The sequence below is a fragment of the Salmo salar genome, chromosome ssa26, assembly GCF_905237065.1.
Source record: "Salmo salar chromosome ssa26, Ssal_v3.1, whole genome shotgun sequence".
NCBI classification, from domain to species: Eukaryota; Metazoa; Chordata; class Actinopteri; order Salmoniformes; family Salmonidae; genus Salmo; species Salmo salar.
Genome location: NC_059467.1, coordinates 55,061,641 through 55,088,865, shown reverse-complemented (window position 1 = coordinate 55,088,865; position 27,225 = coordinate 55,061,641). Strand labels below are relative to the sequence as shown.

The 27,225-nt window shown below is 47.5% G+C and overlaps 1 protein-coding gene across 1 annotated transcript in view; it reads right to left on the bottom strand.

The window, feature by feature from the left end:
- Positions 1 to 4,305: 4,305 nt before the first annotated feature.
- Positions 4,306 to 27,225, bottom strand: part of LOC106588075 (aminopeptidase N) — a 64,494-nt gene continuing 41,574 nt past the window's right edge. Inside the window, exons 12-22 of the mRNA XM_014176742.2 lie at positions 24,789 to 24,865; positions 23,778 to 23,911; positions 23,620 to 23,675; positions 23,459 to 23,500; positions 22,266 to 22,371; positions 19,817 to 19,908; positions 16,202 to 16,312; positions 15,656 to 15,823; positions 9,913 to 10,053; positions 9,020 to 9,101; positions 4,306 to 4,812 (exon numbers count right to left, since the gene is read on the bottom strand). Coding sequence (XP_014032217.1) covers positions 4,660 to 4,812; positions 9,020 to 9,101; positions 9,913 to 10,053; positions 15,656 to 15,823; positions 16,202 to 16,312; positions 19,817 to 19,908; positions 22,266 to 22,371; positions 23,459 to 23,500; positions 23,620 to 23,675; positions 23,778 to 23,911; positions 24,789 to 24,865 — 1,162 coding nt within the window. The 3' untranslated portion in view covers positions 4,306 to 4,659. The remainder of the gene's footprint in view (positions 4,813 to 9,019; positions 9,102 to 9,912; positions 10,054 to 15,655; positions 15,824 to 16,201; positions 16,313 to 19,816; positions 19,909 to 22,265; positions 22,372 to 23,458; positions 23,501 to 23,619; positions 23,676 to 23,777; positions 23,912 to 24,788; positions 24,866 to 27,225) is intronic.

The window sequence follows — 27,225 nt, the reverse complement described above, 5'->3', positions numbered from 1 at the left end:
GTCTTTCCCTGTATAAAGTGTTGAGGTCTTTCCCTGTATAAAGTGTTGAGATCTTTCCCTGTATAAAGTGTTGAGGTCTTTCCCTGTATAAAGTGTTGAGATCTTTCCCTGTTTAAAGTGTTGAGATCTTTCCCTGTATAAAGTGTTGAGATCTTTCCCTGTATAAAGTGTTGAGGTCTTTCCCTGTATAAAGTGTTGAGGTCTTTCCCTGTATAAAGTGTTGAGATCTTTCCCTGTTTAAAGTGTTGAGATCTTTCCCTGTATAAAGTGTTGAGGTCTTTCCCTGTATAAAGTGTTGAGATCTTTCCCTGTTTAAAGTGTTGAGATCTTTCCCTGTATAAAGTGTTGAGGTCTTTCCCTGTATAAAGTACTGAAATCTTTCCCTGTATAAAGTGTTGGTTTTTCCCTGTATAAAGTGTTCAGATCTTTCCCTGTATGAAGTGTTGAGGCCTTTCCCAGTATAAAGTACTGAAATCTTTCCCTTTATAAAGTGTTGAAGTCTATCGCTGTATAAAGTTTTGAAATATTTCGCTGTTTAAAGTGTTATCTTTCCCTGTATAAAATGTTGGTCTTTCCCTGTATGAAGTGTTGAGTTCTTTCCCTGTATAAAATGTTGGTCTTTCCCTGTATAAAGTGTTGAGGTCTTTCCCTGTATAAAGTGTTGAGATCTTTCCCTGTATAAAGTGTTCAGGTCTTTCCCTGTATAAAGTGTTGAAATTTTTCCCCGTATAAAAAGTGTTGAGATCTTTCCCTGTATAAAGTGTTGAAATCTTTCCCTGAATAAAGTTGAGGTCTTTCCCTGTATAAAGTGTTGACATCTTTCCCTATAAAGTGTTGTGATCTTTCCTTGTATAAAGTGTTGAGCTATTTCCCTATATAATGTGTTGAGACCTATAAGGTTTTGAGGGCTTTCCCTTTATAAAGTGTTGAAATCTTTTGCTGTATAAAGTTTTGAAATCTTTCGGTGTATAAAGTGTTCTGGTCTTTCTCTGTAGAACTGTTCAGGTCTTTCCCTGTATAAAGTGTTGAGGTCTTTCCCTGTATAAAGTGTCCAGGTCTTTCCCTGTCTAAAGTGTTCAGATCTTTCCCAGGGTGCAGTTTGTTGTGTCCCAGCTGTTCATACTGTACAGATGTCGTATCATAATTTGAGCCAGTGTGCTAAAGAAGGAAAATAATACTGCAGCAACAGGAAATGTAAATTGTATTGTGGATTATAATTTATTTTTTTAATCTGTAGGGGTTGGTACATTTTTCATTAGGGAAAAATCTAAGAAAATCATTTGAAAAGTGGAAATCACAAACTTCTGATGTGTTTTTCAACCTCGTATACAGTCCTATTTACATTTCCTGCTGTGCTGGAAAATTCCTGCAACAACAGGATGATCCCTAACCCTAACCCAACCAGCATTCAGTGTATTCCAGACACACGTGTACCAGAGCGGGGATGGATTTGATCCCTAACCCTAACAGACACATGTGTACCAGAGCGGGGATGGATTTGATCCCTAACCCTAACATGTATGACCCATGACCTTCTGACATGCTCTCTCTCCTAACTTCCAAATAAAACCACACAGAACTGTTGACTGTCAGATATAATCTGGCAGTGATGAACTCTCTGAGTAATGTCCCTCCAGTTCAAGACCCTGGTGCTTGCCTTAATAAGGGGCAGCAAGGGAACCGCCCCTCCCTACCCGGTGCTTGCCTTAATAAGGGGCAGCAAGGGAACCGCCCCTCCCTACCCGGTGCTTGCCTTAATAAGGGGCAGCAAGGGAACCGCCCCTCCCTACCCGGTGCTTGCCTTAATAAGGGGCAGCAAGGGAACCGCCCCTCCCTACCTGGTGCTTGCCTTAATAAGGGGCAGCAAGGGAACCGCCCCTCCCTACCCGGTGCTTGCCTTAATAAGGGGCAGCAAGGGAACCGCCCCTCCCTACCTGGTGCTTGCCTTAAGGGGCTGAAAGGGGAACCGCCCTCCCTACCTGGTGTTTCCTCCGGGGCTGAAAGGGGAACCGCCCCTCCCTACCTGGTGTTGCCTTAAGGGGCTGAATAAAGTATAAAGTACTGAAATCTTTCCCTTTATAAAGTGTTGAAGTCTATCGCTGTATAAAGTTTTGAAATATTTCGCTGTTTAAAGTGTTATCTTTCCCTGTATAAAATGTTGGTCTTTCCCTGTATGAAGTGTTGAGTTCTTTCCCTGTATAAAATGTTGGTCTTTCCCTGTATGAAGTGTTGAGTTCTTTCCCTGTATAAAATGTTGGTCTTTCCCTGTATAAAGTGTTGAGGTCTTTCCCTGTATAAAGTGTTGAGATCTTTCCCTGTATAAAGTGTTGAGGTCTTTCCCTGTATAAAGTGTTGAGGTATTTCCCTGTATAAAGTGTTGAGGTCCCTACACGGTATTTCCTACGGGGCTGAAAGGGGAACCACCCCTCCCTACCTGGTGTTTCCTACGGGGCTGAAAGGGGAACCGCCCCTCCCTCCCTGGTGTTTCCTCCGGGGCTGAAAGGGGAACCGCCCCTCCCTACCTGGTGTTTCCTACGGGGCTGAAAGGGGAACCGCCCCTCCCTACCTGGTGTTTCCTCCGGGGCTGAAAGGGGAACCGCCCCTCCCTACCTGGTGTTTCCTACGGGGCTGAAAGGGGAACCGCCCCTCCCTCCCTGGTGTTTCCTACGGGGCTGAAAGGGGAACCGCCCCTCCCTACCTGGTGTTTCCTCCGGGGCTGAAAGGGGAACCGCCCCTCCCTACCTGGTGTTTCCTACGGGGCTGAAAGGGGAACCGCCCCTCCCGGGGAATCTTTCATAACGACAAGTTTGATGTCGGATGACAATAGAATGTTTATGATGTCATGGCGACAACTGTCGATAGACGTCGTATAAACCGACCTTTAGTCTTGAAATCTTTGGTTGTTTAGCACACCGCCGTACTCACTCTGTTTAGCGCACTGCCGTACTCACTCTGTTTAGCGCACCGCCGTACTCACTCTGTTTAGCGCACCGCCGTACTCACTCTGTTTAGCGCACCGCCGTACTCACTCTGTTTAGCGCACCGCCGTACTCACTCTGTTTAGCGCACCGCCGTACTCACTCTGTTTAGCGCACCGCCGTACTCACTCTGTTTAGCGCACCGCCGTACTCACTCTGTTTAGCGCACCGCCGTACTCACTCTGTTTAGCGCACCGCCGTACTCACTCTGTTTAGCGCACCGCCGTACTCACTCTGTTTAGCGCACCGCCGTACTCACTCTGTTTAGCGCACCGCCGTACTCACTCTGTTTAGCGCACCGCCGTACTCACTCTGTTTAGCGCACCGCCGTACTCACTCTGTTTAGCACACTGCCGTACTCACTCTGTTTAGCACACTACTATAATCACTCTGTTTAGCACATGGCCTCTCATGTGAATCCTTAAAGAGATGTGTGGGGTTAAAGCTTAAGAGGGTGTGAATGATGCTGAATGGGTGAAGACAAAGAAGAGCTCTCCAGTAGATTCCAAAACATTCAAAAGCCATTTTCTCAAAAGTGGGGTTACATATCTATCAACTTCCAAAGTAGAATTACTTTCCCATTGTTCCTCAACTGTAGTGTATGATATACCACTAGGTCTGAATCTCCACTTTTATCCGATGTAAAAAAACACAATTTGCTTGCTACATCAGTCCAAATCAAGCCGGTCAGTCACAATAACAACTGCAAACACGTTCTTTAAAAAAAAAAGTCATTTTATATTTTGACCGTAGTTACTGAGATATTGTCCTTTTTTGATATAAATCCAGTGCATCCTTCTGTAAAGAAGGAAACGGTGTCCGATTTCCAATAACCACCTGAAGGTCCAGAGCGGGAACATATCGGGGGAGATTGAAGGTACAGAAGGGAGATTGAAGGTTCAGAGAGGGAACATATCGGGGGAGATTGAAGGTACAGAGAGGGAACATATCGGGGGAGATTGAAGGTACAGAGAGGGAACATATCGGGGAGATTGAAGGTACAGAAGGGAGATTGAAGGTACAGAGAGGGAACATATCGGGGGAGATTGAAGGAGCAGAGAGGGAACATATCGGGGAGATTGAAGGTACAGAAGGGAGATTGAAGGTACAGAGAGGGAACATATCGGGGAGATTGAAGGAGCAGAGAGGGAACATACCGGGGGAGATTGAAGGAGCAGAGCGGGAACATATCGGGGAGATTGAAGGTACAGAAGGGAGATTGAAGGTACAGAGAGGGAACATATCGGGGAGATTGAAGGAGCAGAGAGGGAACATACCGGGGGAGATTGAAGGTACAGAAGGGAACATACCAGGGAGACTGAAAACCTGAAGATATTAATTGAACGTTTATTGGCAGACATTTATGAACATGAGAACATGAACAACTGACAATCCAAAATGGATGCACATAAACCACACAAAATGAATCAAGTAACAACATGATTTTGGTCCAATTCATCATTATACAGCACCGCTCCGTCCCCAAAAAAGCACCCTATTCCCTATGTAGTGCACTACATATTTAACCAGAGCCCTTAGGGACTAGGGTGCCATTTGGGACACACACACACACACACATGCCAGCCCCATGTTTTTTGGTCTGTTTTAATCCAGTCTGTATATCCCTGATGGTTCAGTAACACCATTGGCCTGGTAGAGCGACGCTGCAGCGGAGGGTATTTCAGGTACATTCATTGGAGAACCAGTTCATAACTTGCTCCTGGTTCTCTGCCACCCATTTGATGTTGGCTGCAGTCTTCTCCATAGCTTGCTCCAGAGCCAGCGTCCCAGAGCCAAACCCCACACCGGCATTGTCCTCTTTAAACTGCTTCAGCTGCAATTATAGAAACACGGTAGAAATCACAATACCAACCTCGACAATGTTGTAGTTTCTAACTCATTTTAGACGGGGGAACACCCCCCCTAACAAACAGACCAACCATACATATACCTCTAGTCTAATGTATACCTTATGAAACTGGATCTATACCCCCCCAACAAACAGACCAACCATACATATACCTCTAGTCTAATGTATACCTTATGAAACTGGATCTATACCCCCCCAACAAACAGACCAACCATACATATACCTCTAGTCTAATCTATACCTTAAGTACGTATACGATGCAGAATGCAATAAGCTACGTAAACAGGCGACCCTGCGTTCTATCGGTGAGTTTTTAATTGCAGAGCTGCATACCTCTGTGTAATGTTGGTAGTTAACATGGCCATTCTGCGTAGCTAATCGTAGTTCTAGCGGTGAGTTTATAATGGCGGAGCTGCATACCTCTGTGTAATGTTGGTAGTTAACATGGCCATTCTGCGTAGCTAATCGTAGTTCTAGCGGTGAGTTTATAATGGCGGAGCTGCATACCTCTGTGTAATGTTGGTAGTTAACATGACCATTCTGCGTAGGTAATCGTAGTTCTAGCGGTGAGTTTATAATGGCGGAGCTGCATACCTCTGTGTAATGTTGGTAGTTAACATGACCATTCTGCGTAGCTAATCGTAGTTCTAGCGGTGAGTTTATAATGGCGGAGCTGCATACCTCTGTGTAATGTTGGTAGTTAACATGGCCATTCTGCGTAGCTAATCGTAGTTCTAGCGGTGAGTTTATAATGGCGGAGCTGCATACCTCTGTGTAATGTTGGTAGTTAACATGGCCATTCTGCGTAGCTAATCGTAGTTCTAGCGGTGAGTTTATAATGGCGGAGCTGCATACCTCTGTGTAATGTTGGTAGTTAACATGGCCATTCTGCGTAGCTAATCGTAGTTCTAGCGGGGAGTTTATAATGGCGGAGCTGCATACCTCTGTGTAATGTTGGTAGTTAACATGGCCATTCTGCGTAGGTAATCGTAGTTCTAGCGTTGGGTATGGCGAAAGGGTATAAATAAAACTTGACACCAAGCATTATCATACAGCTCTATTAAAACAGACCTCTAACACAGTGGGACGGACAGGACACAGCCCAGGGCTGTTCAACCCTGTTCCTGGAGAGCTACCCTCCTGGAGGTTTTAACTCCAACCCTGTTCTTGGAGAGCTACCCTCCTGGAGTTATAACCTGTTCCTGGAGAGCTACCCTCCTGGAGGTTTTAACTCCAACCCTGTTCCTGGAGAGATAGCCTCCTGGAGGTTTTAACTCCAACCCTGTTCCTGGAGAGATACCCTCCTGGAGGTTTTAACTCCAACCCTGTTCTTGGAGAGCTACCATCATGTAGGTTTACACTCCAACCCTGTTCCTGGAGAGATGCACCTCCTGGAGGTTTTAACTCCAACCCTGTTCCTGGAGAGATACCCTCCTGTAGGTTTTAACTCCAACCCTGTCCTGGAGAGCTACCGTCATGTACAGTCGTGGCCAAAAGTTTTGTGAATGACACAAATATACATTTTCACAAAGTCTGCTGCCTCAGTTTGTATGATGGCAATTTGCAAATACTCCAGAATGTTATGAAGAGTGATCAGATGAATTGCAATTAATTGCAAAGTCCCTCTTTGCCATGCAAATGAACTGAATCCCCCCAAAACATTTCCACTGCATTTCAGCCCTGCCACAAAAGGACCAGCTGACATCATGTCAGTGATTCTCTCGTTAACACAGGTGTGAGTGTTGACGAGGACAAGGCTGGAGATCACTCTGTCATGCTGATTGAGTTCGAATAACAGACTGGGAGCTTCAAAAGGAGGGTGGTGCTTAGAATCATTGTTCTTCCTCTGTCAGCCATGGTTACCTGCAAGGAAACACGTGCCGTCATCATTGCTTTGCACAAAAAGGGCTTCACAGGCAAGGATATTACTGCCAGTAAGATTGCATCTAAATCAACCGTTTATCGGATCATCAAGAACTTCAAGGAGAGCGGTTCAATTGTTGTGAAGAAGGCTTCAGGGCGCCCAAGAAAGTCCAGCAAGGGCCAGGACCGTTTCCTAAAGTTGATTCAGCTGCGGGATCGGGGCACCACCAGTACAGAGCTTGCTCAGGAATGGCAGCAGGCAGGTGTGAGTGCATCTGCACGCACAGTGAAGCAAAGACTTTTGAAGGATGGCCTGGTGTCAAGAAGGGCAGCAAAGAAGCCACTTCTCTCCAGGAAAAACATCAGGGACAGACTGATATTCTGCAAAAGGTACAGGGATTGGACTGCTGAGGACTGGGGTAAAGTCATTTTCTCTGATGAATACCCTTTCTGATTGTTTGGGGCATCCGGAAAAAAGCTTGTCCGGAGAAGACAAGGTGAGCGCTACCATCAGTCCTGTGTCATGCCAACAGTAAAGCATCCTGAGACCATTCATGTGTGCGGTTGCTTCTCAGCCAAGGGAGTGGGCTCACTCACAATTTGGCCTAAGAACACAGCCATTAATAATGGTACCAACACATCCTCCGAAAGCAACTTCTCCCAACCATCCAGGAATAGTTTGGTGATGAACAATACCTTTTCCAGCATGATGGAGCACCTTGCCATAAGGCAAATGTGATAACTAAGTGGCTCAGGGAACAAAACATCGATATTTTGGGTCCATGGCCAGGAAACTCCCCAGACCTTAATCCCATTGAGAACCTTTGACAATCCCGTGTGAATTTAAAGTTGATTCAATTGAGATACCGTCAAGCCTACCGTCAATCCTCAAGAGGCAGGTGGACAAACAAAAACCCTCAAATTCTGACAAACTCCAAGCATTGATTATACAAGAATGGGCTGCCATCAGTCAGGATGTGGCCCAGAAGTTAATTGACAGCATGCCAGGGCGGATTGCAGAGGTCTTGAAAAAGAAGGGTCAACACCGCAAATATTGACTCTTTGCATCAACTTCATGTAAATGTCAATAAAAGCCTTTGACACTTATGAAATGCTTGTAATTATACTGCAGTATTCCATAGTAACATCTGACAAAAATATCTAAAGACACTGAAGCAGCAAACTTTGTGGAAATTAATATTTGTGTCATTCTCAAAACCTTTGGCCACGACTGTAAATTTTCATCCCAACCCTGTTCTTGGAGAGCGACCTTCCTGCAGGTTTTCACCCTAACCCTGTTCCTGGAGAGCTACCCTCCTGTAGGTTTTCACCCTAACCCTGTTCCTGGAGAGCTACCCTCCTGGAGGTTTTAACTCCAACCCTGTTCCTGGAGAGATACCCTCCTGTAGGTTTTAACTCCAACCCTGTTCCTGGAGAGATACCCCTCCTGTAGGTTTTAACTCCAACCCTGTTCCTGGAGAGATACCCTCCTGTAGGTTTTAACTCCAACCCTGTTCCTGGAGAGCTACCCTCCTGTAGGTTTTAACTCCAACCTTTTTCCTGGAGAGGTTTCAGCCCAGGTCTTCACTAACCTTTGACAATCTACAGGCTGGTAGAACTCCAGAAACAGGGTTAGGGTGAAAACCTACAGGAGGGTAGCTCTCCAGGAACAGGGTTGGAGTATAAACCTCCAGGAGGGTAGCTCTCCAGGAACAGAGTTGAACAGCCCTGCTTCAGCTCAAGGCCGCAGTACCAACCTGCTTCAGCTCAAGGCCGCAGTACCAACCTGCTTCAGCTCAAGGCCGCAGTACCAACCTGCTTCAGCTCAAGGCCTCAGTACCAACCTGCATCAGCTCAAGGCCGCAGTAACAACCTGCATCAGCTCAAGGCCGCAGTACCAACCTGCTTCAGCTCAAGGCCGCAGTACCAACCTGCTTCAGCTCAAGGCCGCAGTACCAACCTGCTTCAGCTCAAGGGCGCAGTACCAACCTGCTACAGCTCAAGGATGCAGTACCAACCTGCTTCAGCTCAAGGCCGCAGTACCAACCTGCTACAGCTCAAGGCCGCAGTACCAACCTGCTACAGCTCAAGGCCGCAGTACCAACCTGCTACAGCTCAAGGCCGCAGTACCAACCTGCTTCAGCTCAAGGACGCAGTACCAACCTGCTTCAGCTCAAGGCCGCAGTACCAACCTGCTTCAGCTCAAGGCCGCAGTACCAACCTGCTTCAGCTCAAGGATGCAGTACCAACCTGCTTCAGCTCAAGGACGCAGTACCAACCTGCTTCAGCTCAAGGCCGCAGTACCAACCTGCTTCAGCTCAAACTCAGTAGAGAATCTCCTGGTCACCCCGTTGATGAGGTTAGAGAACGAGAAGGATCCACTGCCATATCTACCAGATAGAGGGATACAGAGATATATTATCATTATTATTATTATTATTATTATTATTATCATCATTACTTAGTGAATAAACGTCCGTTTCTCTGATACATATTCACGGTAAGTTACATGATGTGCAATAGCCACATCTAGACTTACACTGTAAATATGTCATTCCACATAACCCTGATGACTTACTCTGTATAGATGTAGTTCCATCTAACCCTGATGACTTAATCTGTATAGATGGAGTTCCACCTAGCCCTGATGACTTACTCTGTATAGATGTAGTTCCATCTAACCCTGATGACTTAATCTGTATAGATGGAGTTCCACCTAGCCCTGATGACTTACTCTGTATAGATGTAGTTCCATCTAACCCTGATGACTTAATCTGTATAGATGTAGTTCCATCTAACCCTGATGACTTACTCTGTATAGATGTAGTTCCATCTAACCCTGATGACTTACTCTGTATAGATGGAGTTCCATCTAACCCTGATGACTTAATCTGTATAGATGTAGTTCCATCTAACCCTGATGACTTACTCTGTATAGATGGAGTTCCACCTAACCCTGATGACTTAATCTGTATAGATGGAGTTCCATCTAACCCTGATGACTTAATCTGTATAGATGTAGTTCCATCTAACCCTGATGACTTACTCTGTATAGATGTAGCTCCACCTAGACTTACTCTGTATAGATGTAGCTCCACCTAGACTTACTCTGTATAGATGGAGTTCCACCTAGACTTACTCTGTATAGATGTAGCTCCACCTAGACTTACTCTGTATAGATGGAGTTCCACCTAGACTTACTCTGTATAGATGTAGCTCCACCTAGCCCTGATGAAGTCCCAGGCCAGGGGCATCCCCACCACGTTATCAGCGATGTAGCTGATGGTGGAGGTGCAGTCCTGCTTTCGGATCTTAGCTGGATCCAGGGAATAATCCAGATACCTGCAGTTTCAACACAAAAAAAAGGGATTTATGAATCATCTCGTGTGGGATTCTCATCAAGATGACGGTGGAGGGGGTAGAACTAAGTCGATTTTTTTTACTTATTAATGATGTTGCTCTAAACATGCGCAAACACAGCCTTTTAAAAGCGCGGGGCTTGTGCAATGTAATTTTGTATTTTACAGGAATAATTGTTCACATGCAGGGATGATATACAGAGCCTTCAGAAAGTTCACACCCCTTGACTTATTCCACATTTTGATGTGTTACAGCCTGAATTTAAAATTAATTAAATTGAGATTTTTTTTTTTTGGTCACTGGTCTACACACAATATCCCATAATATCAAAGAGGAATTATGTTTTTTGATAATTTTTTACAAATTAATTACAAATGAAAAGTTGAAACGTCTGCAGTCAATAAGAATTCAACCTCTTTGTTATAGCAAGCCTAAAGAAGTTCAGGAGTAAAAATGTGCTGAACAAGTCACATAATTAGTCGCATGGACTCACTCTGTGTTCAATAATAGTGTTTAACATGCTTTTTCAATAACTACCTCATCTCTGTACCCCACACATACAATTGTCTGTAAGGTCCCTCAGTCGAGGAGTGAATTTCAAACACAAATTCAACCACAAAGACCAGGGAGGTTTTCCAATGCCTCACAAAGAAGGACACCTATTGGTAGATGGGTAAACATGGGAAAAAAAGCAGACATTGAATATCCCTTTGAGCAAGGTGAAGTTATTAATTACACTTTGGATGGTGTATCAATACACCCAGTCACTACAAAGATACAGGCCTCCTTCCTAACTCAGTTGCCGGAGAGGAAGGAAACCGCACAGTGATTTCACCATTAAAACAATTACAGAGTTTAATGCCTGTGATCGGTGAAAACTGAGGATGGATCAACAGTGTAGATACTCCACCATACTAACCTAATTGACTGAGAAAAAAAGAAGGAAGACTGTACAGTAAAAATAAAATTATTCCAAAACATGCATCTTGTTTGCAACAAAGCACTAAATTAAACTGCAAAAAATGTGGCAAAGCAATTAACTTTTTGTCCTGAATACAAAGTGTTATGTTTAAAGCAAATACACCTCTGCTGTTTTCAACCAAGATCTCAGCGATCACTGCCTCATTGCCTGCATCCGTAATGGGTCCGCGGTCAAACAACCACCCCTCATCACTGTCAAACGCTCCCTAAAACACTTCAGCAAGCAGGCCTTTCTAATTGACCTGGCCCGGGTATCCTGGAAGGATATTGACCTCATCCTGTCAGTAGAGGATGCCTGGTTATTCTTTAAAAATGCCTTCCTCACCATCTTAAATAAGCATACCCCACTCAAAAAATGTAGAACTAAGAACAGATATAGCCCTTGGTTCTCTCCAGACCTGACTATCCTTGACCAACACAAAAACATCCTGTGGCGTTCTGCATTAGCATCGAATAGCCCCCGTGATATGCAACTTTTCAGGGAAGTCAGGAACCAATATACACAGGCAGTTAGAAAAGCCAAGGCTAGCTTTTTCAAGCAGAAATTTGCATCCTGTAGCACAAACTCCAAAAAGTTCTGGGACACTGTAAAGTCCATGGAGAATAAGAGCACCTCCTCCCAGCTGCCCACTGCACTGAGGCTAGGAAACACTGTCACCAACGATAAATCCACTATAATTGAGTATTTCAATAAGCATTTTTCTACGGCTGGCCATGCTTTCCACCTAACTACCCCTACTGCATTCAACAGCTCTGCACCCCCCACAGCTACTCGCCCAAGCCTTCCCCATTTCTCCTTCACCCAAATCCAGATAGCTGATGTTCTGAAAGAGCTGCAAATTCAGGGCCCCTACAAATCAGCCGGGCTAGACAATCTGGACCCTCTCTTTCTAAAATTATCTGCCAAAATTGTTGCAACCCCTATCACTACAACCCCTCGCTACATATTCGTCGCCAGACCCACTGTCTCCAGGTCATCTACAAGTCTTTGCTAGGTAAAGCTCCGCCTTATCTCAGCTCACTGGTCACGATAACAACACCCACTCGTAGCACGCGCTCCAGCAGGTATATCTCACTGGTCATCCCCAAAGCCAACACCTCCTTTGGCCGCCTTTCCTTCCAGTTCTCTGCTGCTAGTGACTGGAACGAATTGCAAAAATTGCTGAAGCTGGAGACTTACATTTCCCTCACTAACTTTAAGCATCAGCTATCTGAGCAGCTAACCAATCACTGCAGCTGTGCTCATCATCATCTGCTCATCTATCACTCCAGTGTTAATCTGCTAAATTGTAAGAGACATTACTGATAAGAGACAATACTGTGCAGCCGTATTCATCGACCTGGCCAAGGCTTTCGACTCTGTCAATCACCACATTCTTATCGGCAGACTCAACAGCCTTGGATTCTCAAATGACTGCCTCGCCTGGTTCACCAACTACTTCTCTGATAGAGTTCAGTGTGTCAAATCGGAGGGCCTGTTGTCCAGACCTCTGGTAGTCTCTATGGGGGTGCCACAGGGTTCAATTCTCGGGCCGACTTTCTTCTCTGTATACATCAATGATGTTGCTCTTGCTGCTGGTGATTCTCTGATCCACTTCTACGCAGACGACACCATTCTGTATACTTCTGACCCTTCATTGGACACTGTGTTAACAACCCTCCAGACGAGCTTCAATGCCATACAATTCTCCTTCCATGGCCTCCAACTGCTCCTAAACACAAGTAAAACTAATTGCATGCTCTTCAACCGATCGCTGCCTGCACCTGCCCGCCCGTCCAGCATCACTACTCTGGGCGGCTCTGACTTGGAATACGTGGACAACTACAAATACCTGGGTGTCTGGTTAGACTGTAAACTCTCCTTCCAGACTCACATTAAGCATCTCCAATCCAAAATTAAATCTAGAATCCGCTTCCTATTTCGCAACAAAGCATCCTTCACTCACGCTGCCAAACATACCCTTGTAAAACTGACCATCCTACCGATCCTCGACTTCAGCGATGTCATCTACAAAATAGCCTCCAATACCCTACTCAACAAATTGGATGCAGTCTATCACAGTGCCATCCGTTTTGTCACCAAAGCCCCATATACTACCCACCACTGTGACCTGTACACTCGTTGGCTGGCCCTCGCTTCATACTCGTCGCCAAACCCACTGGCTCCAGGTCATCTACAAGTCTCTGCTAGGTAAAGCCCCACCTTATCTCAGCTCGCTGGTCACCATAGCAGCACCCACTCGTAGCACGTGCTCCAGCAGGTATATTTCACTGGTCATCCCCAAAGCCAATTCCTCCTTTGGCCGCCTTTCCTTCCAGTTCTCTGCTGCCAATGACTGGAACGAACTGCAAAAATCACTGAAGCTGGAGACTCATATCTCCCTCACTAGCTTTAAGCACCAGCTGTCTGAGCAGCTCACAGATCACTGCGCCTGTACACAGCCCATCTGTAAACAGCCCATCCAACTACCTCATCCCCATACTGTATTTATTTATATTGCTCCTTTGCACCCCAGGATCTCTACTTGCACATTCATCCTCTGCACATCCTACCATTCCAGTGTTTAATTGCTATATTGTAATTACTTCGCCACCATGGCCTATTTATTGCCTTAACTTACCTCATTTGCACTCACTGTATATAGACTTTTTGTTTTCTATTTTCTACTGTAATATTGACTGTATGTTTTGTTTTACTCCATGTGTAACTCTGTGTTGTTGTATGCGTCGAACTGCTTTGCTTTATCTTGACCAGGTCGCAGTTGTAAATGAGAACATGTTCTCAACTAGCCTACCTGGTTAAATAAAGGACTTGTTCTCAACTAGCCTAACCTGGTTAAATAAAGGACTTGTTCTCAACTGGCCTACCTGGTTAAATAAAGGACTTGTTCTCAACTAGCCTACCTGGTTAAATAAAGGACTTGTTCTCAACTAGCCACCTGGTTAAATAAAGGACTTGTTCTCAACTGGCCTACCTGGTTAAATAAAGGACTTGTTCTCAACTGGCCTACCTGGTTAAATAAAGGACTTGTTCTCAACTAGCCTACCTGGTTAAATAAAGGACTTGTTCTCAACTAGCCACCTGGTTAAATAAAGGACTTGTTCTCAACTAGCCACCTGGTTAAATAAAGGACTTGTTCTCAACTGGCCACCTGGTTAAATAAAGGACTTGTTCTCAACTGGCCTACCTGGTTAAATAAAGGTGGAATAAAAATTAAAAAAAAGGCAAATCCAACCCAACACATTACTGAGTACCACTCTCCATGTTTTCAAGCATAGGGGTGGCTGCATCATGTTATGGGTATGCTTGAAATCTTTAAGGACTGGGGAGTTTTTCAGGATAAAAAATAAACGAAATGGAGCTAAGCACAGGCAAAATCCTAGAGGAAAACCTGGTTCAGTCTGCTTTCCACCAGACACTGGGAGATGAATTCACCTTTCAGCAGGACAATAATCTAAAACACAAGGCCAAAAAGACACTGGAGATGCTTACCAAGAAGACAGTGAATGTTCCTGAGGGGCCAAGTTTATCTACTTGAAAATCTATGGCAAGACCTGAAAATGGTTGTCTAGCAATGATCAACAACCAATTTGACAGAGGTTGAAGAATTAAAAAAATAATAATGGGCAAATGTTGCACAATCCAGGTGTGGAAAGCTCTTAGAGACTTACTCGCTGCCAAGGGTGCTTCTACAAAGTATTGATTCAGAGGTGTAAATACTCATGTAAATTAGATATTTCTAAAAACATGGTTTCACGTTGTCATTACGGGGTATTGTGTGAGGAAACAAAAATATTTCATTACAATTTTGAATTCCGTCTGTAACAACAACATGTGGAATAAGTGAAGGGGTATGAATACTTTCTGAAGGTACATGAGGAGAACGCGGAAGTCTCTACCATTGATGTAAATATATCCCCTGTCTCATTCCCAATTTGTCCACTAGATGGCAGTAGGAGATCACATGACATGTTTTGGCCACTTGAAACCAGTTGCATCTGTTTTGGGTAGTGAGTGAGCCAAAATGGCTGCCATCTTAAAATGACACTAGCAATCAGGGCTTTCAAGTTACAGAGTTAAACATCTACAAATAACACACAGACAGGTGAGGACACATGTCTTTTCCCTTTTCCTATTGTAAACCAGTGAGATGGATCAGGCGACCTCAGTACAGGCCAGGGCAGGCGACCTCAGTACAGGCCAGGGCAGGCGACCTCAGTACAGGACAGGGCAGATCTCAGCTTGGCAGCCTCTGTTCCTACCTGTTCAGCAGCCAGGGGACCTCAGTACAGGCCAGGGCAGATCTCAGCTTGGCAGCCTCTGTACCTACCTGTTCAGCAGCCAGGGAACCTTAGTACAGGACAGGGCAGACCTCAGCTTGGCAGCCTCTGTACCTACCTGTTCAGCAGCCAGGGAACCTTAGTACAGGACAGGGCAGATCTCAGCTTGGCAGCCTCTGTTCCTACCTGTTCAGCAGCCAGGGAACCTTAGTACAGGACAGGGCAGACCTCAGCTTGGCAGCCTCTGTTCCTACCTGTTCAGCAGCCAGGGAACCTTAGTACAGGACAGGGCAGACCTCAGCTTGGCAGCCTCTGTACCTACCTGTTCAGCAGCCAGGGAACCTTGGTACAGGACAGGGCAGATCTCAGCTTGGCAGCCTCTGTGGCTACTGTTGCATTCTTGAACATCGTCCAAGCGAAGTCCCACTCCTCCACCCCTCCTGCTGCGATCGCATTACAGTACACCGTCGTCTTCAGGTTGGGGTGAATCCTGTCAATAAAGAGTTACATAAACACAAAATCAGCATCATTAAGAGAAGGAAAACAATCACGTTAACTCTATACATCATTAGGGTTGTAAAAGGCTGGTTTACATTTCCCAAAATTGCCAGTTGGAGGAGTCCCGGTTTTCCTGCTTATTTAAAAGAATAAATAATTGGAGTTAACTTTTATTTAACTAGGCAAGTCAGTTAAGAACAAATTATTTTTTACAATGACGGCCTAGGAACAGTGGGTTACCTGCCTTGTTCAAGGGCAGGACTATTCCTTCCTGATTCCAGGAATCTTCCAACTGGGATTTCTGGTAAACCTGGGAATTTTGGGAAAGTCCCGGGATATGGCAACCCAAATAATTGTGCTTGGTACTCACGGGTTGTGGTCTGGGTTCAGCATCCACTCTCTGAACCAGTCGCTGGTGAGAACCCTGCAGCGCTCCACTCCCATTCGACACGCAAACGATATGGCGTTGATCTGGTTGTATCTGAGAGACAGGAAGGACAGGAGGGACAGGAGGGATGAGAGGGACAGGAGGGATGAGAGGGACAGGAGGGATGAGAGGGACAGGAGAGACAGGAGAGACAGGAGGGACAGGAGGGACAGGAGAGACAGGAGGGATGAGAGGGACAGGGGGGACAGGAGGGACAGGAGAGACAGGAGGGACAGGAGAGACAGGAGGGACAGGAGAGACAGGAGGGACAGGAGGGACGAGAGGGACGAGAGGGACGAGAGGGACGAGAGGGACAGGAGGGACAGGAGGGACAGGAGAGACAGGAGGGATGAGAGGGACAGGGGGGGACAGGAGGGACAGGAGAGACAGGAGGGACAGGAGAGACAGGAGGGACAGGAGAGACAGGAGGGACAGGAGGGACGAGAGGGACGAGAGGGACGAGAGGGACGAGAGGGACAGGAGGGACAGGAGGGACAGGAGGGACAGGAGGGACAGGAGAGGACAGGAGGGACAGGAGGGATGAGAGGGACAGGAGAGACAGGAAGGACAGGAGGGACAGGAGGGACAGGAGGGACAGGAGGGACAGGAGAGACAGGAGGGACAGAGAGGGACAGGAGGGACAGGAGAGACAGGAGAGACAGGAGAGACAGGAGAGACAGGAGAGACAGGAGGGACGGGAGGGACAGGAGAGACAGGAGGGACAGGAGGGACAGGAGAGACAGGAGGGACAGGAGAGACAGGAGGGACAGGAGAGACAGGAGGGATAAGAGGGACAGGGGGGACAGGAGGGACAGGAGGGATGAGAGGGACAGGAGGGACAGGAGGGACAGGAGAGACAGGAGAGACAGGAGGGACAGGAGGGATGAGAGGGACAGGACAGACGGAGGGAGGGACAGGAGAGACAGGAGAGACAGGAGGGACAGGAGAGACAGGAGGGATGAGAGGGACAGGGGGGACAGGAGGGACAGGAGGGACAGGAGGGACAGGAGAGACAGGAGGGACAGGAGAGACAGGAGAGACAGGAGGGACAGGAGGGACGAGAGGGACGAGAGGGACGAGAGGGACAGGAGGGACAGGAGGGACAGGAGGGACAGGAGAGACAGGAGGGACAGAGAGAGGACAGGAGGGACAGGAGGGATGAGAGGGACAGGGGGGACAGGAGGGACAGGAGGGACAGGAGAGACAGGAGGGACAGGAGGGACAGGAGGGACAGGAGGGACAGGAGGGACAGAGAGAGGACAGGAGGGACAGGAGGGATGAGAGGGACAGGAGAGACAGGAAGGACAGGAGGGACAGGAAGGACAGGAGAGACAGGAGGGACAGGAGAGACAGGAGGGACAGGAGAGACAGGAGAGACAGGAGAGACAGGAGAGACAGGAGGGACGAGAGGGACAGGAGAGACAGGAAGGACAGGAGGGACAGGAAGGACAGGAGCGACAGGAGGGACAGGAGAGACAGGAGGGACAGGAGAGACAGGAGGGATGAGAGGGACAGGAGGGATGAGAGGGACAGGGGGGACAGGAGGGACAGGAGGGATGAGAGGGACAGGAGGGACAGGAGGGACAGGAGAGACAGGAGAGACAGGAGGGACAGGAGAGACAGGAGGGATGAGAGGGACAGGGGGACAGGAGGGACAGGAGGGACAGGAGAGACAGGAGGGACAGGAGAGACAGGAGAGACAGGAGGGACAGGAGGGACAGGAGGGACGAGAGGGACGAGAGGGACAGAGAGGGACAGGAGGGACAGGAGGACAGGAGGACAGGAGGGACAGAGAGAGGACAGGAGGGACAGGAGGGACAGGAGGGATGAGAGGGACAGGAGAGACAGGAAGGACAGGAGGGACAGGAAGGACAGGAGAGACAGGAGGGACAGGAGAGACAGGAGGGACAGGAGAGACAGGAGAGACAGGAGAGACAGGAGAGACAGGAGGGACGAGAGGGACAGGAGAGACAGGAAGGACAGGAGGGACAGGAAGGACAGGAGAGACAGGAGGGACAGGAGAGACAGGAGGGACAGGAGAGACAGGAGGGATGAGAGGGACAGGGGGGACAGGAGGGACAGGAGGGATGAGAGGGACAGGAGGGATGAGAGGGACAGGAGGGACAGGAGGGACAGGAGAGACAGGAGGGACAGGAGAGACAGGAGGGACAGGAGAGACAGGAGAGACAGGAGGGATGAGAGGGACAGGAGAGACAGGAGGGACAGGAGGGACGAGAGGGACAGGAGAGACAGGAGGGACAGGAGAGACAGGAAGGACAGGAGGGACAGAAGAGACAGGAGAGACAGGAGGGACAGGAGGGACAGGAGGGACAGGAGAGACAGGAGAGACAGGAGGGACAGGAGGGACAGGAGAGACAGGAGGGACAGGAGGGACAGGAGGGACGAGAGGGACAGGAGAGACAGGAGGGACAGGAGAGACAGGAGGGACAGGAGGGACAGGAGGGACGAGAGGGACAGGAGAGACAGGAGGGACAGGAGGGACGAGAGGGACAGGAGAGACAGGAGGGACAGGAGAGACAGGAAGGACAGGAGGGACAGGAGAGACAGGAAGGACAGGAGGGACAGGAGAGACAGGAGGGACAGGAGGGACAGGAGGGACGAGAGGGACAGGAGAGACAGGAGGGACAGGAGAGACAGGAGGGACAGGAGGGACAGGAGGGACGAGAGGGACAGGAGAGACAGGAGGGACAGGAGGGACGAGAGGGACAGGAGAGACAGGAGGGACAGGGGGGACAGGAGAGACAGGAAGGACAGGAGAGACAGGAGAGACAGGAGGGACAGGAGGGACAGGAGGGACAGGAGGGATGAGAGGGACAGGAGAGACAGGAGAGACAGGAGAGACAGGAGAGACAGGAGAGACAGGAGGGACAGGAGGGACAGGAGGGACAGGAGAGACAGGAGAGACAGGAGGGACAGGAAGGACAGGAGGGACAGGAGGGACAGGAGGGACAGGAGAGACAGGAGGGACAGGAGGGACAGGAGAGACAGGAGGGACAGGAGGGACAGGAAGGACAGGAGGGACAGGAGGGACAGGAGAGACAGGAGGGACAGGAGGGACAGGAGGGACAGGAGGGACAGGAGAGACAGGAGGGACAGGAGGGACAGGAGGGACAGGAGAGACAGGAGAGACAGGAGAGACAGGAGGGACAGGAGGGACAGGAGAGACAGGAGGGACAGGAGGGACAGGAGAGACAGGAGGGACGAGAGGGACAGGAGAGACAGGAGGGACAGGAGAGACAGGAGGGACAGGAGGGACAGGAGAGACAGGAGGGACAGGAGAGACAGGAGGGACAGGAGGGACAGGAGAGACAGGAGGGACAGGGCTGTGGAACGGCTCACAACACATTATGGTAATATCTAAGTGTCCGTCCCGAATAGCAGCCTATTCCCTATGTAGTGCACTCCTTTTGAAAACAGACCAATAATGTGTATTTAACGTTGTAAGAAAAGCGAATGAAAGATATATTTACAAAAACACAATTCTGTATCTTAATTGGTTTAAAAATAACATTTAAATTTTAAAAGCAGAGTTGTTACTGGTTGTTGTGTCCAGTGGGGATTCTGGTCCAATCGGCCGTTATGGTCCTGAAGTATTCAAACAGAGGGGTGATCTGCATCTTCAGGTAAGCCTGGGAGACAAACAGAGACAGTTTGACTTATTGATTTATTCCGGTACAAATTCATATTGTACATGATAATAACAGCAGTCAAAGATAATAGGATGACATTAGATCCCAGTACAGTATGAACCAATCAGACCTGTTGTTTCAGCTAAACCTGGGAGAAGTACAGTATGAACCAATCAGATCTGTTGTTTCAGCTAAACCTGGGAGAAGTACAGTATGAACCAATCAGACCTGTTGTTTCAGCTAAACCTGGGAGAAGTACAGTATGAACCAATCAGATCTGTTGTTTCAGCTAAACCTGGGAGAAGTACAGTATGAACCAATCAGACCTGTTGTTTCAGCTAAACCTGGGAGAAGTACAGTATGAACCAATCAGACCTGTTGTTTCAGCTAAACCTGGGAGAAGTACAGTATGAACCAATCAGACCTGTTGTTTCAGCTAAACCTGGGAGAAGTACAGTATGAACCAATCAGACCTGTTGTTTCAGCTAAACCTGGGAGAAGTACAGTATGAACCAATCAGACCTGTTGTTTCAGCTAAACCTGGGAGAAGTACAGTATGAACCAATCAGACCTGTTGTTTCAGCTAAACCTGGGAGAAGTACAGTATGAACCAATCAGACCTGTTGTTTCAGCTAAACCTGGGAGAAGTACAGTATGAACCAATCAGACCTGTTGTTTCAGCTAAACCTGGGAGAAGTACAGTATGAACCAATCAGACCTGTTGTTTCAGCTAAACCTGGGAGAAGTACAGTATGAACCAATCAGACCTGTTGTTTCAGCTAAACCTGGGAGAAGTACAGTATGAACCAATCAGATCTGTTGTTTCAGCTAAACCTGGGAGAAGTACAGTATGAACCAATCAGACCTGTTGTTTCAGCTAAACCTGGGAGAAGTACAGTATGAACCAATCAGACCTGTTGTTTCAGCTAAACCTGGGAGAAGTACAGTATGAACCAATCAGATCTGTTGTTTCAGCTAAACCTGGGAGAAGTACAGTATGAACCAATCAGATCTGTTGTTTCAGCTAAACCTGGGAGAAGTACAGTATGAACCAATCAGATCTGTTGTTTCAGCTAAACCTGGGAGAAGTACAGTATGAACCAATCAGATCTGTTGTTTCAGCTAAACCTGGGAGAAGTACAGTATGAACCAATCAGATCTGTTGTTTCAGCCTGGGACAACAGCACTGAAGTTCGTTACTTGTTGATCTTTGTTATGTCCTCTATATGTATTGTTATGTCCTCTATATGTATTGTTGTTGGTCTTTGTTATGTCCTCTATATGAATTGTTATGTCCTCTATATGAATTGTTATGTCCTCTATATGAATTGTTATGTCCTCTATATGTATTGTTATGTCCTCTATATGTATTGTTATGTCCTCTATATGTATTGTTATGTCCTCTAGATGTATTGTTGTTGGTCTTTGTTATGTCCTCTATATGTATTGTTATGTCCTCTATATGTATTGTTATGTCCTCTATATGAATTGTTATGTCCTCTATATGTATTGTTGTTGGTCTTTGTTATGTCCTCTATATGTATTGTTGTTGGTCTTTGTTATGTCCTCTATATGTATTGTTATGTCCTCTATATGTATTGTTGTTGGTCTTTGTTATGTCCTCTATATGTACTGTTATGTCCTCTATATGTATTGTTATGTCCTCTATATGTATTGTTGTTGGTCTTTGTTATGTCCTCTATATGTATTGTTATGTCCTCTATATGTATTGTTATGTCCTCTATATGTATTGTTATGTCCTCTATATGTATTGTTGTTGATCTTTGTTATGTCCTCTATATGTATTGTTATGTCCTCTATATGTATTGTTATGTTTTGTTGTTGATCTTTGTTATGTCCTCTATATGTATTGTTATGTCCTCTATATGTATTGTTATGTCCTCTATATGTATTGTTATGTCCTCTATATGTATTGTTGTTGATCTTTGTCATTTTCTCATAAACTACAACTATAATTGTATTGTTTCACAACTGTCGTCAGACTCCAATATTCCAGAGTACATAATAACACGACTATATTATGATTGTATTAGACTATGAGACTAATAATGACATGTTGTAAGTTGTTCTATGTCATTTTCTTATGTACGGAAACTATGCACAGTTAAAAATGATACTAGCGCTTCATGGATGTAATTAGATGCCAAAATCCCAGACTATATAATATAATTATTATTGTATATTGTATATTTAGGGTAGCAGAATTACGGTAACTTTAAAAAAAAATATTCCCAGGTTTTGCAGGGAATCTGTAATCCTCCTACCAGGAAAACCTGGATAATATGGGAAAACGACAGAACTTCTGCAACTGTAAATGTTTGATAGGAAGAACCCACCTGTAGCACGCCGTACGCCGGTCCACGGTCAAACATGAGGATATAGTAGTTAAGATTCCTGATGGCTGATTCCCAGGGGATGTAGTCCCTCTCCTGAGACAGGTACCTGGTAATATATAATATATAATATATAATATATAATATAAGAGGTGATAGCCAGGGGATGTAGTCTCTCCTGAGACAGGTACCTGGTAATATATAATATATAATATAAGAGGTGATAGCCAGGGGATGTAGTCTCTCTCCTGAGACAGGTACCTGGTAATATATAATATATAATATATAATATAAGAGGTGATTCCCAGGGGATGTAGTCTCTCTCCTGAGACAGGTACCTGGTAATATATAATATATAATATAAGAGGTGATTCCCAGGGGATGTAGTCCCTCTCCTGATACAGGTACCTGGTAATTTATAATATATAATATATAATATATAATATAAGAGGTGATTCCCAGGGGATGTAGTCTCTCCTGATACAGGTACCTGGTAATATATAATATATAATATATAATATATAATATAAGAGGTGATTCCCAGGGGATGTAGTCTCTCTCCTGAGACAGGTACCTGGTAATATATAATATATAATATATAATATATAATATAAGAGGTGATTCCCAGGGGATGTAGTCTCTCCTGAGACAGGTACCTGGTAATATATAATATATAATATATAATATAAGAGGTGATAGCCAGGGGATGTAGTCTCTCTCCTGAGACAGGTACCTGGTAATATATAATTTATAATATATAATATAAGAGGTGATTCCCAGGGGATGTAGTCCCTCTCCTGAGACAGGTACCTGGTAATATATAATATATAATATATAATATAAGAGGTGATAGCCAGGGGATGTAGTCTCTCCTGAGACAGGTACCTGGTAATATATAATATATAATATATAATATAAGAGGTGATAGCCAGGATGAGTCGAAGTTAAAAAAAGAGGTGATTCCCAGGGGATGTAGTCCCTCTCCTGAGACAGGTACCTGGTAATATATAATATATAATATATAATATAAGAGGTGATAGCCAGGGGATGTAGTCCCTCTCCTGAGACAGGTACCTGGTAATATATAATATATAATATATAATATAAGAGGTGATTCCCAGGGGATGTAGTCCCTCTCCTGAGACAGGTACCTGGTAATAAATCATCTGTATAGTAGAATATATTATTGTAATTACCTGGTGGTCCTTAGAGCTAACGTCGTGTTGATCACCTTGGCCCTGGAAACATACAACAACACGACAGCACAAGGGCATAAGCATCCAGCCTTCCACACAGTTTCACCAGGAAATACAGAAGGTGGTTGGTGGGCATTAGCTGAAGTCGGGAAGAGCTTTACCTAGCCAGGTTGAAGGCGTCATCCACGATCTGAGCTCTGTTAATTAAAGGAATGACCTGCACAAAACAAGAAGTTAAATCCGTTACGTCGTGGTCACATGGAATCATATCCTGAAAGGTAACATCCACATGAGATTGTTTTAATAACGTCCACTACACCGTGTGGTCTGCGGTGAGCTGCTTGATGAGTCGTTCCCAGTTGTCCGTGTCGTAGTTAACCCTGTAGTAGCCAGACACGTTGAGGTTGGCCAGGACCCACTCAGATCCCGCCGTCGTCATGGGGACGTGTCTGTCTGGTGGAGGAAAAGCAACACACTGGTCTCAGCTGGACTCGCAACATTCGGACAGTTTTTTCCAGAACATCCTGTAGTGATGAACAATAACATGACCTGGACCAGGGACATCTCCCACTGACACCCATGGACCTGCTCATCAGTCCAGGTTCTGGACATCTCCCACTGACACCCATGGACCTGTTCATCAGTCCAGGTTCTGGACATCTCCCACTGATACCCATGGACCTGTTCATCAGTCCAGGTTCTGGACATCTCCCACTGACACCCATGGACCTGCTCATCAGTCCAGGTTCTGGACATCTCCCACTGATACCCATGGACCTGCTCATCAGTCCAGGTTCTGGACATCTCCCACTGATACCCATGGACCTGTTCATCAGTCCAGGGACATCTCCCACTGACACCCATGGACCTGTTCATCAGTCCAGGTTCTGGACATCTCCCACTGACACCCATGGACCTGTTCATCAGTCCAGGTTCTGGACATCTCCCACTGATACCCATGGACCTGTTCATCAGTCCAGGTTCTGGACATCTCCCACTGATACCCATGGACCTGTTCATCAGTCCAGGTTCTGGACATCTCCCACTGACACCCATGGACCTGTTCATCAGTCCAGGTTCTGGACATCTCCCACTGATACCCATGGACCTGTTCATCAGTCCAGGTTCTGGACATCTCCCACTGACACCCATGGACCTGCTCATCAGTCCAGGTTCTGGACATCTCCCACCTATACCTATGGACCTGTTCATCAGTCCAGGGACATCTCCCACTGACACCCATGGACCTGTTCATCAGTCCAGGTTCTGTACATCTCCCACTGATAACCATGCAGGACTTAATCTGAAACAGACGCTGCATTATAAATACCTGTTTCCTGAAGAAGCCAGTGCTGCTCTCTCTCCACTCCTCCCTTCATCCATTTGATGGGGACCAACCAGGTGTAACTAAACAAACATTGGAATGGGATGGCCAGGTGACTGAATTCAACATCATTTGGGGGTTTATCATCATGACCTTATTGTTAGTCTTCCCTGTGGCTCAGTTGGTAGAGCATGGTCCCCTCCCTAACCCCAGGCTGCACTAACCCCTCCCTAACCACTCCCTAACCCCAGGCTGCACTAACCCCTCCCTAACCACTCCCTAACCCCAGGCTGCACTAACCCCTCCCTAACCCCAGGCTGCACTAACCCCTCCCTAACCACTCCCTAACCCCAGGCTGCACTAACCCCTCCCTAACCCCTCCCTAACCCCAGGCTGCACTAACCCCTCCCTAACCACTCCCTAACCCCAGGCTGCACTAACCCCTCCCTAACCCCAGGCTGCACTAACCCCTCCCTAACCACTCCCTAACCCCAGGCTGCACTAACCCCTCCCTAACCCCTCCCTAACCCCAGGCTGCACTAACCCCTCCCTAACCCCAGGCTGTACTAACCCCTCCCTAACCCCAGGCTGTACTAACCCCTCCCTAACCCCTCCCTAACCCCAGGCTGCAGTAACCCCTCCCTAACCCCTCCCTAACCCCAGGCTGCACTAACCCCTCCCTAACCCTTCCCTAACCACTCCCTAACCCCAGGCTGCACTAACCCCTCCCTAACCCCTCCCTAACCCCTCCCTAACCCCAGGCTGCACTAACCCCTCCCTAACCCCAGGCTGCACTAACCCCTCCCTAACCCCAGGCTGCACTAACCCCTCCCTAACCCCTCCCTAACCCCAGGCTGTACTAACCCCTCCCTAACCCCTCCCTAACCCCAGGCTGCACTAACCCCTCCCTAACCCCTCCCTAACCCCAGGCTGCACTAACCCCTCCCTAACCCAGCTTCCCTAACCCCTCCCTAACCCCAGGCTGCACTAACCCCTCCCTAACCCCTCCCTAACCCCAGGCTATAGTAACCCCTCCCTAACCCCTCCCTAACCCCAGGCTGCACTAACCCCTCCCTAACCCTTCCCTAACCCCTCCCTAACCCCAGGCTGCACTAACCCCTCCCTAACCCCTCCCTAACCCCTCCCTAACCCCAGGCTGCACTAACCCCTCCCTAACCCCAGGCTGCACTAACCCCTCCCTAACCCCAGGCTGCACTAACCCCTCCCTAACCCCTCCCTAACCCCAGGCTATACTAACCCCTCCCTAACCCCTCCCTAACCCCAGGCTGCACTAACCCCTCCCTAACCCCTCCCTAACCCCAAGCTGCACTAACCCCTCCCTAACCCCCTAACCCCAGGCTGCACTAACCCCTCCCTAACCCCTCCCTAACCCCAGGCTGCACTAACCCCTCCCTAACCCCTCCCTAACCCCAGGCTGCACTAACCCCTCCCTAACCCCTCCCTAACCCCAGGCTGCACTAACCCCTCACTAACCCCTCCCTAACCCCTCCCTAATCCCAAGCTGCACTAACCCCTCCCTAACCCCAGGCTGCACTAACCCCAGGCTGCACTAACCCCAGGCTGCACTAACCCCAGGCTGCACTAACCCCAGGCTGCACTAACCCCTCCCTAACCCCAGGCTGCACTAACCCCAAGCTGCACTAACCCCAGGCTGCATTAACCCCAGGCTGCACTAACCCCTCACTAACCCCAGGCTGCACTAACCCCAGGCTGCACTAACCCCAGGCTGCACTAACCCCAGGCTGCACTAACCCCAGGCTGCACTAACCCCAGGCTGCACTAACCCCAGGCTGCACTAACCCCAGGCTGCACTAACCCCAGGCTGCACTAACCCCTCCCTAACCCCAGGCTGCACTAACCCCAGGCTGCACTAACCCCAGGCTGCACTAACCCCAGGCTGTGCTCACAGAGGTGGAATCCTGTGACAGACGGCCCTCCGAGTCTAATCTGGACCCCGAGGCCTGTTTCACTGCCTTTTCATTCTTCTCCTCTAATGAGGAAGTGACTTAGACCTGGGACACCAATTATCAAGTAGAGCAGAAAACCAGCAGTACTCCAGACCTCGTAGGGTGAGACTTCATTACTTTACATTACATGCGGGAAAGGGGAAACCTAGTCAGTTGCACATCTGAATGTATTTAACCCAAATGCATCTTCCTCATTTAACCCTCTGAATCAGAGAGGTGCAGGGGGCTGCCTTAACCAACGTTCACGTCATCGGAGCCCGGGGAGCAGCTGCCTCGCTGTTGGGGGTTTAACTGATTGCATCGCTGTTGGGGGTTAACTGATTGCCTCGCTGTTGGGGGTTAACTGATTGCCTCGCTGTTGGGGGTTTAACTGATTGCCTCGCTGTTGGGGGTTTAACTGATTGCCTCGCTGTTGGGGGTTAACTGATTGCCTCGCTGTTGGGGGTCTAACTGCC